The sequence below is a fragment of the Rhincodon typus genome, chromosome 1 (assembly GCF_021869965.1).
Source record: "Rhincodon typus isolate 14 chromosome 1, sRhiTyp1.1, whole genome shotgun sequence".
Lineage (NCBI taxonomy): Eukaryota > Metazoa > Chordata > Chondrichthyes > Orectolobiformes > Rhincodontidae > Rhincodon > Rhincodon typus.
In genome coordinates this window covers 176,665,450-176,680,051 of record NC_063332.1, presented here as the reverse complement: position 1 = coordinate 176,680,051, position 14,602 = coordinate 176,665,450, and the positions used below count along the sequence as shown (strand labels likewise).

Here is a 14,602-nt window from a genome sequence, read left to right as displayed (position 1 = left end):
TCTGCTTCATTAACCAAACATCGTCAATGTCTCTTCTCTGATGACTGGTCCTCCTGCCACTGGAAACAATTTCTCACTGTTTTGCATAACTTTGAGCAACTGTTTTCAACCAGTAACAAATAATACATTTAATATATGTGCAAATGAGTATTGATATTCACCCCAGAGATTTGTAATTAATCATAGTGCAGGTCAGTTTTTACAAAAACTTGATTCAAACAGAAATATTAGTCCCACTTACATCAGGGACTCCAAGACGATACGTGTCCTCTTCAGCCATCATTGGTCTAGGATAGGAAACAAAAAAATCCTGGTTTGTGGTTGCTTTAAATTTTAATTTTAATCAGGTTTAGGATTCTAAACAGAAGTTTTCACGAACTCTAATGCACACAAGTAACAAATGTTATCAACTAATAAAAACAAAGAACTGTGGATGCTAGAAATCTGAAACAAAAACAGAAATTGCTGGAGAAACTCAGCAGGTCTGGCAGCATCTGCGGACATAAAGCAGAGTTACTACTAAGATCCAGTAACTGTTCTTCATGTTGTCAGACCTGCTGAGTTTCTCCAGCAATTTCTGTTTTTGATTCAAAGTTACTAAAGTAAAAAAAACACGCATTTCAATAGCAGTTTGTACAACCTCAGGATTTTCAAGTAAGTAGTCACTGATGTAATGTTGGAAATGTGACAGATACTTCTGCACAGCAAGCTCCCACAAATAGTAATGAGATCATGACCCGTTAAATAGCAATTACCAGATTCAGAGAATACAACATCGGGTAGTGGCTAGAACTGGTTTAACTGTGAATACATCATGGATTGGGAAGTGTGTTCACACTCTCGAAAGGTGTTAGAGGTTAATGCTGGATGGTGCTCTGCATCTGCATTTCCAGCAGGAATAGGAGAGAAAATGGGAGAGTTTGGAATGATCAGTTTTGCTAACAACACTGTGTACTTGCCACCAAACTTTTAAACAAAAGAATTGCCCCAATGCAATCAAGTGCTTGGCAGGATTCAAGGTTCCACTATGACCTTTCCTCAGTGCAGTGGGCAGTGCTGCTAAAGTACATCAGGGCAATTGTCTCATTCCAGAGAAATAAATTATCTTCCAGAGAAATAGGAACTTGTTTTAGTTCAGACAAACGATAATCCGTTGCTGTCATGGGGAAAAGCAATAAAGAAGCTCATCATTTGCTGAGTACAATTGGTCAGGGTTGTCACTGGCTGTCTGGCAGAAAGCAGAGAGTGGGAATAAAAGGGTCCTTCTCAAGATGGCAGCTGATGACTAGTTTTTTTTTGTCTTTATTCACGGGATGAAGGCATCGCTGGCTGGGCAGCATTTATTGTCCATCCCTAATTGCCCAGAGGGCAGCTATGAGTCAACCACATTGCTGTGGGTCTGGAGTCACATTTAGGCCAGACCAGGTAAGAATGGCAGTTTCCTTCCCCAAAGGGCATTAGTGAACCAGATGGGTTTTTCCGATAATCGACAATGGATTCACAGTCATCATTAGATTCTTAATTCCACATATTTATTGAATTCAAATTCCACCACCTGCCATAGTGGGATTCGAACCCGGGTCCCCAGAACGTTATGTGGGTCTCTGGATTAACAGTCTAGCGATAATACCACTAGGCCATTGCCTCCCCCATATACATTATACATTCAAGATCTAGATGAAGGAACAGGGGGCATTTTGACTAAGTTTGCAGATGACACAAAGATAGGTGGAGGGACAGGTAGGATTGAGGAGGTAGGAAGGCTGCAGAAGGATTTAGACAGGTTAGGAGAGTGGGCAAAGAAGTGGCAGATGGAAATACAATGTGGGAAAGTGTGAGGTCATGCACTTTGGTAGGAAGTATAGAGGCATGGACTGTTTTTTTAAATGGAGAGAAAATTCAGAAATCTGAAGTGCAAAGGGACTTGGGAGTCCTTGTCCAGGATCTTCTGAAGGTTAACTTGAGGTTGAGTCAGCAGTTAGGAAGGCAAATACAATGTTGGCATTTATTTCCAGAGAACTAGAATATAAAACCAGAGATGTACTTCTGAGGCTTTAAAAGTCTCTGGTCCGACCACACTTAGAATATTGTATGCAATTTTAGGCCCAATATCTCAAGAAGGATGCATTGGCCCTGGAGCAGGTCCAGAGGACGTTCACAAGAATGATCCGAGGAATCAAAGGCTTAACATATGAGGAACGTTTGAGAACTCTGGGTCTATACTCAATGGAGTTTAGAAGGTTGAGGGGGGATCTAATTGAAACTTACAGAATACTGAAAGACCTGGACACAGTGAATATTGGGAAGACGCCTCCAGTGGTAGGAGTGACTAGGACCGGACAACACAGTCTTAGAGTAAAGGGAAGACCTTTTAGAACAAAGTTGAGGAGAAACTTCTTCAGTCAGAGAGTGGCGAGTCTATGGAATTCACTGCCAAAGAAGGCTGTGGAGGTCAGGACATTGATAATATTAAAGACAGAGAAAGATAGGTTCTTGATTGTCAAAGGGATCAGAGATTATGGGAAGAAAATGGGAGAATGGGGTTGAGAAACTTATCAGCCATGATTGAATGGCAGAGCAGACTGATGGGCCAAATGGCCTAATTTCTGCTCCTATGTTTTATGGATGGATAATAATGTTGAGGAGATTGAATCCTCCAACTGAGAGGTCATGATGAGCTTACACTAGTATTTATTAACACCAATACCAGCAAATCAGGTGGAGGTTAGGGGACTAATGACATACACAGCAAACAGTATATTTTATAGCACCAGGGGTTCCTGTGGTGCCATGGTAGTGTCCCTACCTCTGAGCCAGGAGACAGTGCTGAGGGAGTGCCACACAGTCAGAGGGTCAGGGCTGCAGGAGTGCTGCACTCCCAGCACATCCCCACAGCCCCCCTGTACCTTTCCCTGCAATTGCCAAAGGTATAAAACCTGCCCGTTTGCTTCCTCCCTTCTCAGTATCTAAGGTCTCAGGCATCCTTTACCAGCACTTCACTCAATCTAGTCTGGTGCATTCGCTGCTCACTATGTGATCTCCTCTATACTGGGAAAATTAAATGCTGACTGTGTGACCATTTTGCAGAACATGTACATCCTGTCTGCAAAAATGACCCTGAGCTTTCAGTTACCTGCCACTTCAGTACATCACCCTATTCTCTGGCCAACATCTCCATTTCAGGCTTGCTGCAGGTCTAGCAAAGCTCAGCATAAACTGGAAGATGCTGTTCTCATTTTCCACTTGGGGACCCTGCAGCCTTCAGGATTCAATATGGAGTTCGATAATTTCCCCTTTTATATCCTTTACCCACCTCCACATTCCAAGCCTATCATTGACGTGGGCTGCTTTCAGCACAGACAACCCACTTTCTCCCACTCAAGGTCCCCATTAATCAGCTTTTCTTTCTCCCTGGGTTACTACCATCCATCCCTTTATTTGACTAACTGTCATTCTCTTTCTCTGCGCTCAATCTCCGCCCCACCTGTCTTCAGCATTTATACTGACTCTTCCTAACAATACCAGTTCTGAACAAGGGTCACTGAACTCAAAGTGTTGGCTCTGTTTCTCTCCACAGATGCTGCCAGACCTGCTGAGTTTCTCCAGCAATTTCCATTTTTGTTTCAGATCTTCAGCATCTGCAGTTCTTCGTTGTACTAATTCAATGTATTTGGTCAGTTTTTGCATGCAAATTACTTATAATATTTACTGACATAACTGAGTCTAAAACTGAAAGTATTTATATGTAAATATGTTGGGACATTTCTGAGAGATGCAATAATGGAAATGCAAGTTCTTTTCATCATAAATTTTCACATGGAATGTGATTCTAAAAAAATCTGAATGGATGTGTATATGAGTCATGCATTTCTAAGCTGCGTATGCATGCGGGTGCTCTGGCAATGAAACAGGATTGGTTTTGCTTTTCTAATTGGTTTGTCTGAAGCAATCAGTAGTATGAAAATAACACAAAGCACTTCTGATGATTGGGACAATCTCAATGAGTTATCCTTGGTAATTAGAGCTGCTGGTTTTATTACATGGCTGTTCTGCAGATCACAGTACTTCAAGCGTAAATTCAAATTTATTTTACATTTTAAAAGGATACGGTCCATGTCTGGGTAAGAACATTTCCTCATGTTCTCTCCATACCACCATCTCTAACCCTAAACTGATGTCCCTAGTTATGAACCCCTCAACCACAGGGAATAGTACCTTCCCACCCAATGTATCAAAATCCCTCTTAATTTTCAACACCTCCATTAGATCTCCCTTCAGTCTCCACATTCCAAAATAAACACCTCCAGCTATTCAGTATTTTCCCATACCTAAAATTATCAGTTCAGGCAATAAAGTGGTATATTACTTCTGTACTCCTTCTATTGGAAATGACCAGACTGTAACCAGTCTTCCAGTTATCAAATGGCTCAGATTTTATCCTTCTGATAAAGTTTCAATTTAATCTCTGACTAACTCATAACAGGTTACACACTTAACACTTTGCATTCACTCAATAAGGAAGCTTATTACTCCAACAGACTTCTGACAACACATCCTCCCACGTAACTACGAACAGTATAGACTTTGATTGGTTACAATATAATTAGACCAACATTTAGAAGCTATGGATCACACTCATTGGCATAGACTGGAATCTCTGGTTGTACAAAGACTGCAGCAGTTCAAGAAGGCAGCTCACTACCACCTTTTCAAGGGCAACTAGGTATAGGCAATAAATGCTGGCCTTGTCTGTGGCTCCCAGATCCAATGAAATAAAATAAAAGTGAGTTACTAAGGGATACAATTTAATAATTGGATGAACAAACTGCACTGTTGTCTTGGTGATCTGTGGTGTTATATCAGGGACTGATTTAAGATTCTCTCTCGATAGTTATTGAAATTACAGCACAGGTGGAATCTATTCACCCTTTGTCTGGAAATCTTAACACATCAACTGGGGATGTTTAATTTAACGTTCTTGATCTTTTCGTAATTTTTTTTTACCTTCTTCCCTTTTGAAATATTGCTTTTAAATGATATTAGACACTTTGCATCACAGGTATTTGCAATGGAATATTTCACTTTCCAACAAACTCTTAACTTCCTGGTTAAATCTCCTGCGGATAATCTGAAATCTTATTTCCCTAGATGTCCTCAAACTCTGGTTCAGAACCAAACAGCTTCTCTGTATCCAGGTAATTTGAAATCAATTTAATTAAATCTAAAACAGTGAAGTATTGGGGAAATTCTGAATGTTCAAGAAAGGTGAACCCTTCAAGTCAAGAACTCACATTGGTGGTTTCAAATCACAGCTAGTTTAAAGGAATTTAATAAAATTGGGAAATCAGAAATTTCAACTTGATTGTCAATATTAGCCAATACCAAGTAATGAATACCTTATAGTTTATTAATATTTCCCCAAAGTATGTGAATTCCAGGGTAGATTTATTTAATATTTGCAGAATTTGTGTAAACTGGTTCTGTTTTGCATCTGCAGTTAGAATTTTATATTCCAGGAAAAGACCATTCAAGCCATCATACCAAAAATACTATCCAATTTCTTGCACCACCCTGTACCTAACCCACCGTCCTACAGATTAGGCTCTGGTGTTAATTCACCTGGGTCCTGGGATTCAGTTGCAAAAATCTCATTACACTTTAGTCAGTACAGACCTTACCCAGGAATCTTTCAAAAGAGATGTTTAACCAAGGCCCTGCCTGAGCCCCCAGGGGAATATAAAAGATCCTATGGTGCTGTTAAAAGAGGAGCAGGGGAATCTCATGTCCTGACCAATATTTATCCCTCCAAAGAAAAATTATATTGCTGCATCTGAGATCTTACTGTGTACAAATTGGCTGTGACACTTCCTACATTATAACAGTGAATGCCCTTCAAATCTATAAATTGGCAGTAGAGCATTTTGAGACATCTCAGTTTGTAAAAGGATTTGCATAAGCACAAACCTTCTCTCATTAACAACTGACACCACAGGTTTATCCATGGAAAGATGGTTCAATGCATTTTAAATTTATGGTGGGAAAGTTGCTTCTGGATCAATCAGAAGCAAATTTTTGGGGATTTCAATAATCTGGGATGGGCAGTGTTTATGTTGCCATTTCGGAATCGAACTTGTATTCACATAAAAACATGGGAGCATGAATTAAACCAACCAATATGGCAATGTCCGATTAGATTTCTCCATCCAGGATCCAGGAGTAGGCAGCTCTGGGTCTTTTGGTCATTGAGGGGTTGTTTACAACAGGAAATAAATACTCAAAGTAAGTGAGAAACAACCTCAATCATGCTCATTCAGCTGGGCTTAGACTCTCAGCATGACTACAGTATGGGCTGGCAGGCAGCAGGAAGCTGGGGGGCAGGGGAAGGGTGCATGGGGGAGCAGGGGCAGGCAAGGAGGGTGGGGACCCTCAGCACATCTCAAAAACCTTCACAAATAATGAAGTATTTTAGAGGTGTTGTCACTGTTGTAATGCTGGAAAATCAGCACCCAATGTGTGGACAGCAAGATCCCAGAAACAGCACTTTGATAATAATCAGGTCATTGGTTTTGTGATGTCTTTGAGGGATAAACATTGGCTTCAGGCCATGAGGAGAACTTCCACCTCTTCTTCAAAACAGTGGCATGGGATATTTTACATCCTGCTGAGGGAGCAGACAAGGCCTTATTTAAACATTTTGCCTGAAAGGTGGTGCTCTGATGCTGTAGCGCTCTCTCAGTTCAACATTGGCTGCGATCACGGACTCAAACTCTTTGCCATGAATGGTGGTGGACAATTAAATAACTCACTGGAGGAGGCAGCTCCACAAATATCAATGATAGAAGAGCCCAGCACAACAGTGCAAAAGATAAGGCTGAAGCATTCGCAGCAACCTTCAGCCAGAAATACCATATGGATGATACATCGCGGTCTCTTCCAGTGGTCCCCAGCATCACAGATACCAGCCTTCTGTCAATTCGATTCACTCTACTTGACATTAAGAAATGGCTGGAGACACTGGATACTGCAAAGGGCCCTGATGACGTTTCCGCAATAGTACTGAAGGCTTGTGCTCCAGAAGTTGCCACTCACCTCACCAATCCCTTCCAGTACAGTTACAACACTGGTATCTACCTGATAATGTGGGAAGTTGCTCAGGTATGTCCTGTACATAAAAAGCAGGGCAAATCCAACCCGGCCAATTACTGCCCCTTCGTTAGAATCTTGATCATCAGTAAAGTGATGGAAGGTGTCATCAACAGTGCTATCAAACAGCATCTACTTAGCAATAACCTGCTCAGTGACACCCAGTTTTGGTTCCGTCAGGGCCACTCAGCTCCTGACCTCGATACAGCCTTGGTTCAAACATGGACAAAAGAGTTGAATTCCTGATGTGAGATCAGAGTGACAGCCCTTGACAGCGTGACAATGAAGGAGCCCCGGCAAAACTGGAATTAATGGGCACCGGGGGCAAACTCTTTGGTGGTTCGAGTCATACCTGACACATAGGAAGATGCTCGTGCTTGTTGGAGGTCAGACATCTCAGCAGGGGTTTCTGAGGGTAGTGTCCTAAGCCTAACCATCTTCACCTGTTCAATGATCTTCCTTCCATCATTAGATCAGAAGTGGGGATGCTCACCAATGATTGCACAATGTTCAGCTCTATTCAGGACTCCTCAGATACTGAAGCAGTCCATGTTCAAATGCAACAAGATCTGGACAATATCCAGGCTTGGGCTGACAAGTGACAAGTAACATTTGCACCACACAAATGCCAGGCAATGACCATCACCAATAAGAGACAGTCTAACCACTGCCCCTTGACATTCAATGCTGTTACTATCACTGAATCCCCCACTATCAACATCTTTAGGGTTACCATTGACCAGAAGGTGAACTAGACTAGCCATATACATGCAGTAACTACAACAGCAGGTCAGAGGCTACAAATACTGTGGTGAGTAACTCACCTCCTGACTCCCCAAAGCCTGTCCACCATCTGCAAGGCACAAGTCAGGAGTGCGATGGAATACTCCCCACTTGCCTGGATGGGTGCAGCTCCAACAACACTCAAGAAGCTCGACACCATCCAGGACAAAGCAGCCCGCTTGATTGGCACCACATCCACATGCTCACCAATCACCATCACCAATGCTCAGTAGCAGCAGTGTGTACTATCTACAAGATATACTGCAAAAATTCACCAAACATCCTCAAACAGCACTTTCCAAACCCACGACCACTTGAAGGAAAAGGGCAGCAGATGCACGGGAACACCATAACCTCCAAGTTCCCCTACAAGTCACTCTCCATCCTGACTTGGTAATATATCACCGTTCCTTCACTGTCACCGGGTCAAAATCCTGGAATTCCCTCCCAAATGGCATTGTAGATGTATTCACAGCAGGTGGACTGCAGCAGTTGAAGAAGTCAGCTCACCACCACCTTCTCAAGGATAACTAGGAATGGGCAATAAATGTTGGCCCCGGTTAACAGCACCCATGTACCAAGAGTAAATATAAATAATTGATTTTCTAGGAGAAATTCCACCACTAATGAGCTGCCCTTGGGAAGATGTGTTCAATGGATTGCAAGAACCCATATATTTTTTACTTTTCCGTATTTTTAATTATGGACTGAAATGGGAAAGTAACTGTTCAGGCCCTAAAATTATTGAACTCAATATTGAGTCTTGAAGTCTGCAGAGTCCCCAAGTGGAAAATGAGATGCTGGAGAAACTGGAGTTTATGTTTACTGTTTTTAATTGTTTACCTGTGGTTACATTGTTTTTATTTGTAAAAAAAAAAAATAGTAGCTCTTAAGTACAGAAATCTGGTCTGTGTATTTGGTTATCCTGGGTCTGAGGCAACAGACAAATTGGGGAATTTTGCATACTTTGATAATATTTTTAACTTTAGTGGCAACTCTGGGAACATTGGGCCAGATTTGCAGAATGCTCCCTCTGTGAGGATTGACAGGATTACCACCAGTGAAGAGTCTAACTGACCTGTGGATGGGAATTCAAGATGAAGGAGTTTCTGTACTGAAGGCACTGACTGACCTTGACCTTGACCTTGACCATGACATGGTTTTCCCCTCTCAGGTGAGCTCAGCCCCAGTGATTCACGAGTGGACTGGTCAGTAAACTGCCCACTGACCTCCCACGCTGAATAAGAAAACACCACAGCAGATTCCCACCTCTGGCTGAAGGTAATAAAAGTAGGTGCAGCTGATCACTGAAATCACAAGAGATAATGAATGACACTTAAAATCTCTTCACGGGATATGGGCATAACTGGCAAGGCCAGTATTTATTGCTCTTCCTTATTGTCTCCAGTCTTTGTTTAAAAGTAACTTTAAGCTGAGTTCATCAGCATAAACTCTGACTACATAATGGTAACTCAGAGGAACTGGAACAAGAATCTCATCCGGTGTCAACTCATTTTAATTTCTTGATGAGCATGTGGGTGAAAGTCTATCAGGAGGGTGGTGTGTAGATGGAAACATGGAGTAATCAGATCAGACATGATCACATTGAATGGCAGAGAGGGTTCAAGATGCCAAGTGACCTACTGCTGCCCCTAATTTGTCTGCTCATTTGAACCCCTTCTCTGTCACAGCACTGTGCAGTCAAGCTATGCAGCAACCCACTCCGAGTGCTGGGGCCTCATTGTTTTGTCACCAGAGTCTCTGCTGATCTGGAAAACAGTCCATCTCCTTCTGCGTGGGTAGGCTGTTTGCTTTAATCAGATATACCACATCCACGTGTTGGGGATGGGAAATGCCTCGGTAACACATCCAGGAAGTAATGTCAGCATCTTCGTTCTAAGCCAACTGTATGTCTGCAGTACTTTTACACTTTCCTCCTGTTGCTGCACTGGATACTTCCTGGATATGACTAAGCTCTGACATGAAATATCCCTTTACACAAAACTAAAATTCTGAAGAAATGGGTAGTGAATGTGCCACAAGTAACAGTTTCTTTTCAAAATTAAATACTTTCTCATACAGAAAAATATTATGTAGTTTAATAGAGAAACAATTGTAACAACTGGTTTTGAGTTTGAACAGGAAATATACAATTGGGCTCTATTCATTCTTCCTGTGGGGAGTAATGGATCATCACAAATTACCCCCTGTCCATCACTGCTACAAATATTTAACAAGGCCAACCTGCACTTGTATAGTGCCTTCATTAATCTCAGGACTTATCAAAGTGCTTTAACACCCAACAAAGAACATTTTGTCAGCATAATCATTGTTATAATGCAGGGATAAAGCCACCAATCTTCACACTGCAAGATCCCACGCACAGCAATGCAGGAATCAGCAGATCACTTTTTTAATCAGTGTTGGGTGTAGCATCATTTTCGATCAGAGCTGAAGGTAACCAACCCCTCACCCACACCACCCCAACCCCACCATCACTCTTCTTCAAAATAAACCTGTGGGATCTTTAAAATTTACCTGCAGGTTTAATATATGATGAAACAAAAACAGAAGTTGCTGGAATTTGTTCCTGATTTACAGCATCTGCAGTTCTTTCGGTTTTTATTTAATATCTGATGACTTTAGTTTTGTGAAATTCTTACAACTTATTGAAATTGGTTCCTCACTTTCCACTCCTGTAATACATACCTGTTTTTGATCTGTAACCTAAAACTAACAAAGGAGATACACAGCTCCAAAGGTTCCCTCAACAAATATTCATCTCTGGTATTTCTGCCTATATTTTATGATGTCACTGACTGAGCAAAGACCTGAAAGATAAACCTGACCAGCAGATTCAACTGGTGTGGTCTAACACTGTCATTGATAAAACATCTCAGAACAAACTGAGCGACATTACAGACTCATTATTCAGATCAGGAAGAGACTATTCCACCACTCAGGCCTGTCTCACCAACTGGCCAGATAATGGGCAATCTGAATCTCCTCTTCACCATGTTTTATGGTCTCCTTCCAAGTTTTCCATTACAGGTGGTTCAGAGGAGGAATTTATTTAGATTGCCACCGAGAATGAGCGGATTTTCTTTTGAGGATAGGTTGGACAGATTGGGTTTGTTTCCACTAGAGTTCAGAAGAGTGAGGAGTGACCTGATTGAAGTGTGTAAGATCCTGGATGGCGTTGACAAGGTGGATGCGGACAAGATGTTTCCTCTTGTAGGTCAGATCAGAACTAGGGAGCACGGTTTTAAAAGAAGGGGTCACCCTTTTAAAACAGAGATGAGAAATTTTGTTCTCTCTCAAAGGGATGACTTTGGAAGGCAATGCATCATTGAATATTTTTAAGGCATAGTTAGACCGATTCCCCTGCCTGACAAGAATCTATGGTATTGGGGAAATGTGAAACTCACAGCACAAACAGATCAATCATGATCTTGTTGAATGTTGAAGCAGGTTTAAGGGGCTGAATGACCTATTCTTGCTCCTATTTTACAAGCTGGTATTAACCTACTTTGGGTCAATCATTGGCCTCATCCAATTTCCCATTTACATGCTGCTCCTCAGTGACATCACGTAAAAGTACAGTGTTCATTCTCACGTGTTCTCCGACAACCCCAGCTTGACCTCACCATCAGCTCTCTCAATTTTTCCACTCTCTCTAAACTGTCAGACTACTGAGTTAACATCCAGAACTGGATGAGCAGAAATTCCCTTCAATTAAATATTGGGAAGTCATTGGTTCTAGTTCCCGCTCCAACAATGTTCCCTAATGACCAACGCCTCTCTCACCCTGTCAGTCACAGCCGTGGTTTTTCATAAAATCCTGATTTTGACCTCTTACTTTGCACGATCACTAAGACCACTTACTACCAGCCCAGTAACATCCCTCAACTTCACCCTGTCTCAGCTCATCATTCATGAATCCCTCATTTTTAAATAATCACCTCTAGACTTACTTAGCTACTCCAATACACTTCTCATTGGTCCCCACATTCTACCCTCTCTGTGACCTTGAGGCCATCCAAAACTCTGCTGTTCATGTGATAACTCTCAGTGGGTCCTGTTCCTTATCACCCCTTGGCTCGCTGACAAACTGGCCCCAGATTAAGCAACATCTTTATTTTAAAATATCATTCTTGTTTCCAGATCCCTAACGGCCTCATCTCCTCCCAATTTCTGTAACCTCCTCCAACCCCACACCCCTCAGAGATAGCTGCACTTCTCTAATTCTAGTCTCTTGAACATTCCCAGTTTTAGTCGCTCTTTCATTGGTGGCCATGCCTTCAAATGCCTGGACCATATGCTCTGGACCATATGCTCTGGAATGCCCTCCTTAAACTCTCAGCACTGTCTCATTTTCCACCTTCCACCAGATACTTCTCAAAACCCACCTCCTTGACCAAGTTTTCCGTAACCTGACCTAATACCTCCCCATGTGGTTAGCTGTCAAATTCTGCTTTACAATACTCCTGTGAAGAACTTGGGACGTTTTATTACAAAGGTACTATTTATTCTGTGTTTCATAATTTTAATCTCCTATCTAATAAATATCTATTGATCGCTGTTTTGAAATTTGTGACTGACTCCGATCTTGATCAGCTCTTTGTGGGATACTTTTTCCCTTTGAGTGACAAAGTGCTGCCTGACATCACTCCTGAACATCTTACCCAGTGACCACCAACTCTGAGAGATAGGGCATTCTCTCTCTCACACTCACACACACACTCACACCACCCTGATGCTACACAACCTGAAAACTCTATATATTACAATAAACAACTGTTTTACTTTGAAGTACATGTGCTTATTTCTCAACCATTTTAATTAGCCTCAATATCATTCATAGCATATCCTTGAACAAGCATCAAGTAATCCACAAAAAAACCTAATTTCTAAAAATTACACCATTAGAACCAACTTATTTGGAAATATTACCTATTCCACAATTTGGCATTAACAAGAATCTCCCCTGTTAATCCAACACTCACTTTCACTTCTTCATCTTCACATGGGTTGTGATGAATGAAACAGTGAAATATCACCACGCTTTAAGACACTAAAGAACAGCATCATAACAAGAATACACCTTTCAGAATCAGCACCTTCACACTGCCCTGATCAAATAATTAACTCAGCCCAACATTAAGAAACCTACAGATTTCACCTGCCAGCTATAACTTACCTGCCCTTCAGCTCTCTGAACCTTTTGTCTTTAGTTACAAAAGCTGGAATACAATGAACCATTTTGGAGCCCTTATCGAAGTAAAGATATACTAGTATTGGAGGCAATCCAGGGAAGGTTCATTTGATTGATCCCAGATATTTGGGGGGTGGGGAACTGTCTGATGGGGAAGAGGTTGAGTAGGTTAGGCCTGTACTCACTGGCATTTAGTAGAATGTGAGGTGACCTTACAATCACACAGTCATAGAGACCTACAGAACAAAACAAGGCCTTTTGGTCCATGGAATCTGTACTGGTCAAATAACCTACTTTAATCCCATTTTCAGCATTTGGCCCAGAACCTCGTCTGTCTTGGCATCACAAGTGCACATCAAAATATTTCTTAAATGTTATGAGGGTTTCTGCCTTTACCACCCTTTCAGGCAATGCCAGACAAGATTTTTAATCAGTAAGAGAACGAAGGGTTATGGGGAAAAGGCAGGAAGTGGAGTTGAGGATTAGCAGGTCAGCCTGGTCTCACTGAAGGACAGATTAGGCTCGATGGACAGAGTGGCCGACTTCTGGTCCTGCTTCTTATGGTTTTACGAATGAACATCAACACAACACAACACAACGCTACTCATCATCAGCACATTAAACAGCCTGAGAGTCTGCTTGAAAGACAAGGAGAGACAGTCACCTTTCAAACACTGAGAAAAAGGGATTTAAGAGGTGAGAGGGCAGTGAGAAAGGGGGGGGGGTGAGGCATTAAGGGAGGGAATTGAAGTAGGAGGAGGAATTGAGATGAGGGATTGACAGAGGATAAGGAAAGTGAGGGATTGAGGGAGAGCCTCAGGCGGAAACTCGGGCCTTCCGCTGGTGTCGGCGGCCGCTCAGCACTGAAGCAGATGTCGAGGCGGATTGGGAGTGAGGGAGAAGGGTAGGTTAACGGAGCTGTCACTCTGACGGAGTGAGGAGCGAACCATTCACTGGGTTTTACTCACCGTCAAAGCGAATCCTCCAGCAACTACAAAGTAGCAACCTCCAGCTACAAACTATCAGACACAAGTTACAATGTATTCCCAACTCACAATCCACCGGCTCTACACCGCCACTCACCACTCCATACACCCGGCAAACTCTCTCCTCTTCCCGGGGCCCAGTGCTCCCCGGCTGGAAATTCCCCGCCCGCCCGGGACCCTCAGCCCCGCCTAGGGGCAACGGGGGGGAACTGCAACCACCTCACTCCCCCTGGGGGCAATGTGGGGAACTGCAGCCCCCTCACAGTCCCCTTGGGGGCAACGGGGGGGAAATGCAGCCACCTCACACCCCCTGGGGGCAACGGGGGGAACTGCAGTCCCCTCACACCCCCTGGGGGCAACGGGGGGAACTGCAGTCCCCTCACACCCCCTGGGGGCAACGGGGGGAACTGCAGCCCCCCCACACCCCCGGGGGCAACGGGGGGAACTGCAGTCCCCTCACAGTCCCCTTGGGGGC

General features: G+C 42.8%; 1 protein-coding gene across 3 annotated transcripts in view; it reads right to left on the bottom strand.

Moving 5' to 3' along the window:
• The window catches only part of LOC109918515 (nuclear factor of kappa light polypeptide gene enhancer in B-cells 1), an 84,476-nt gene extending 70,167 nt beyond the window's left edge, over window positions 1–14,309 (bottom strand). The window contains exons 1-3 of one of the 3 annotated variants that reach the window (XM_048596354.1): window positions 14,110–14,294; window positions 9,059–9,233; window positions 242–287 (exon numbers count right to left, since the gene is read on the bottom strand). In XM_048596354.1, the coding sequence (XP_048452311.1) occupies window positions 242–287; window positions 9,059–9,084 (72 nt within the window). In that variant the 5' untranslated portion in view covers window positions 9,085–9,233; window positions 14,110–14,294. Of the gene's footprint in view, window positions 1–241; window positions 288–9,058; window positions 9,234–14,109 lie in introns of all 3 variants that reach the window. The other 2 variants (XM_048596369.1, XM_048596362.1) reach the window with 2 other exon arrangements.
• Between the last annotated feature and the right edge of the window lie 293 nt (window positions 14,310–14,602).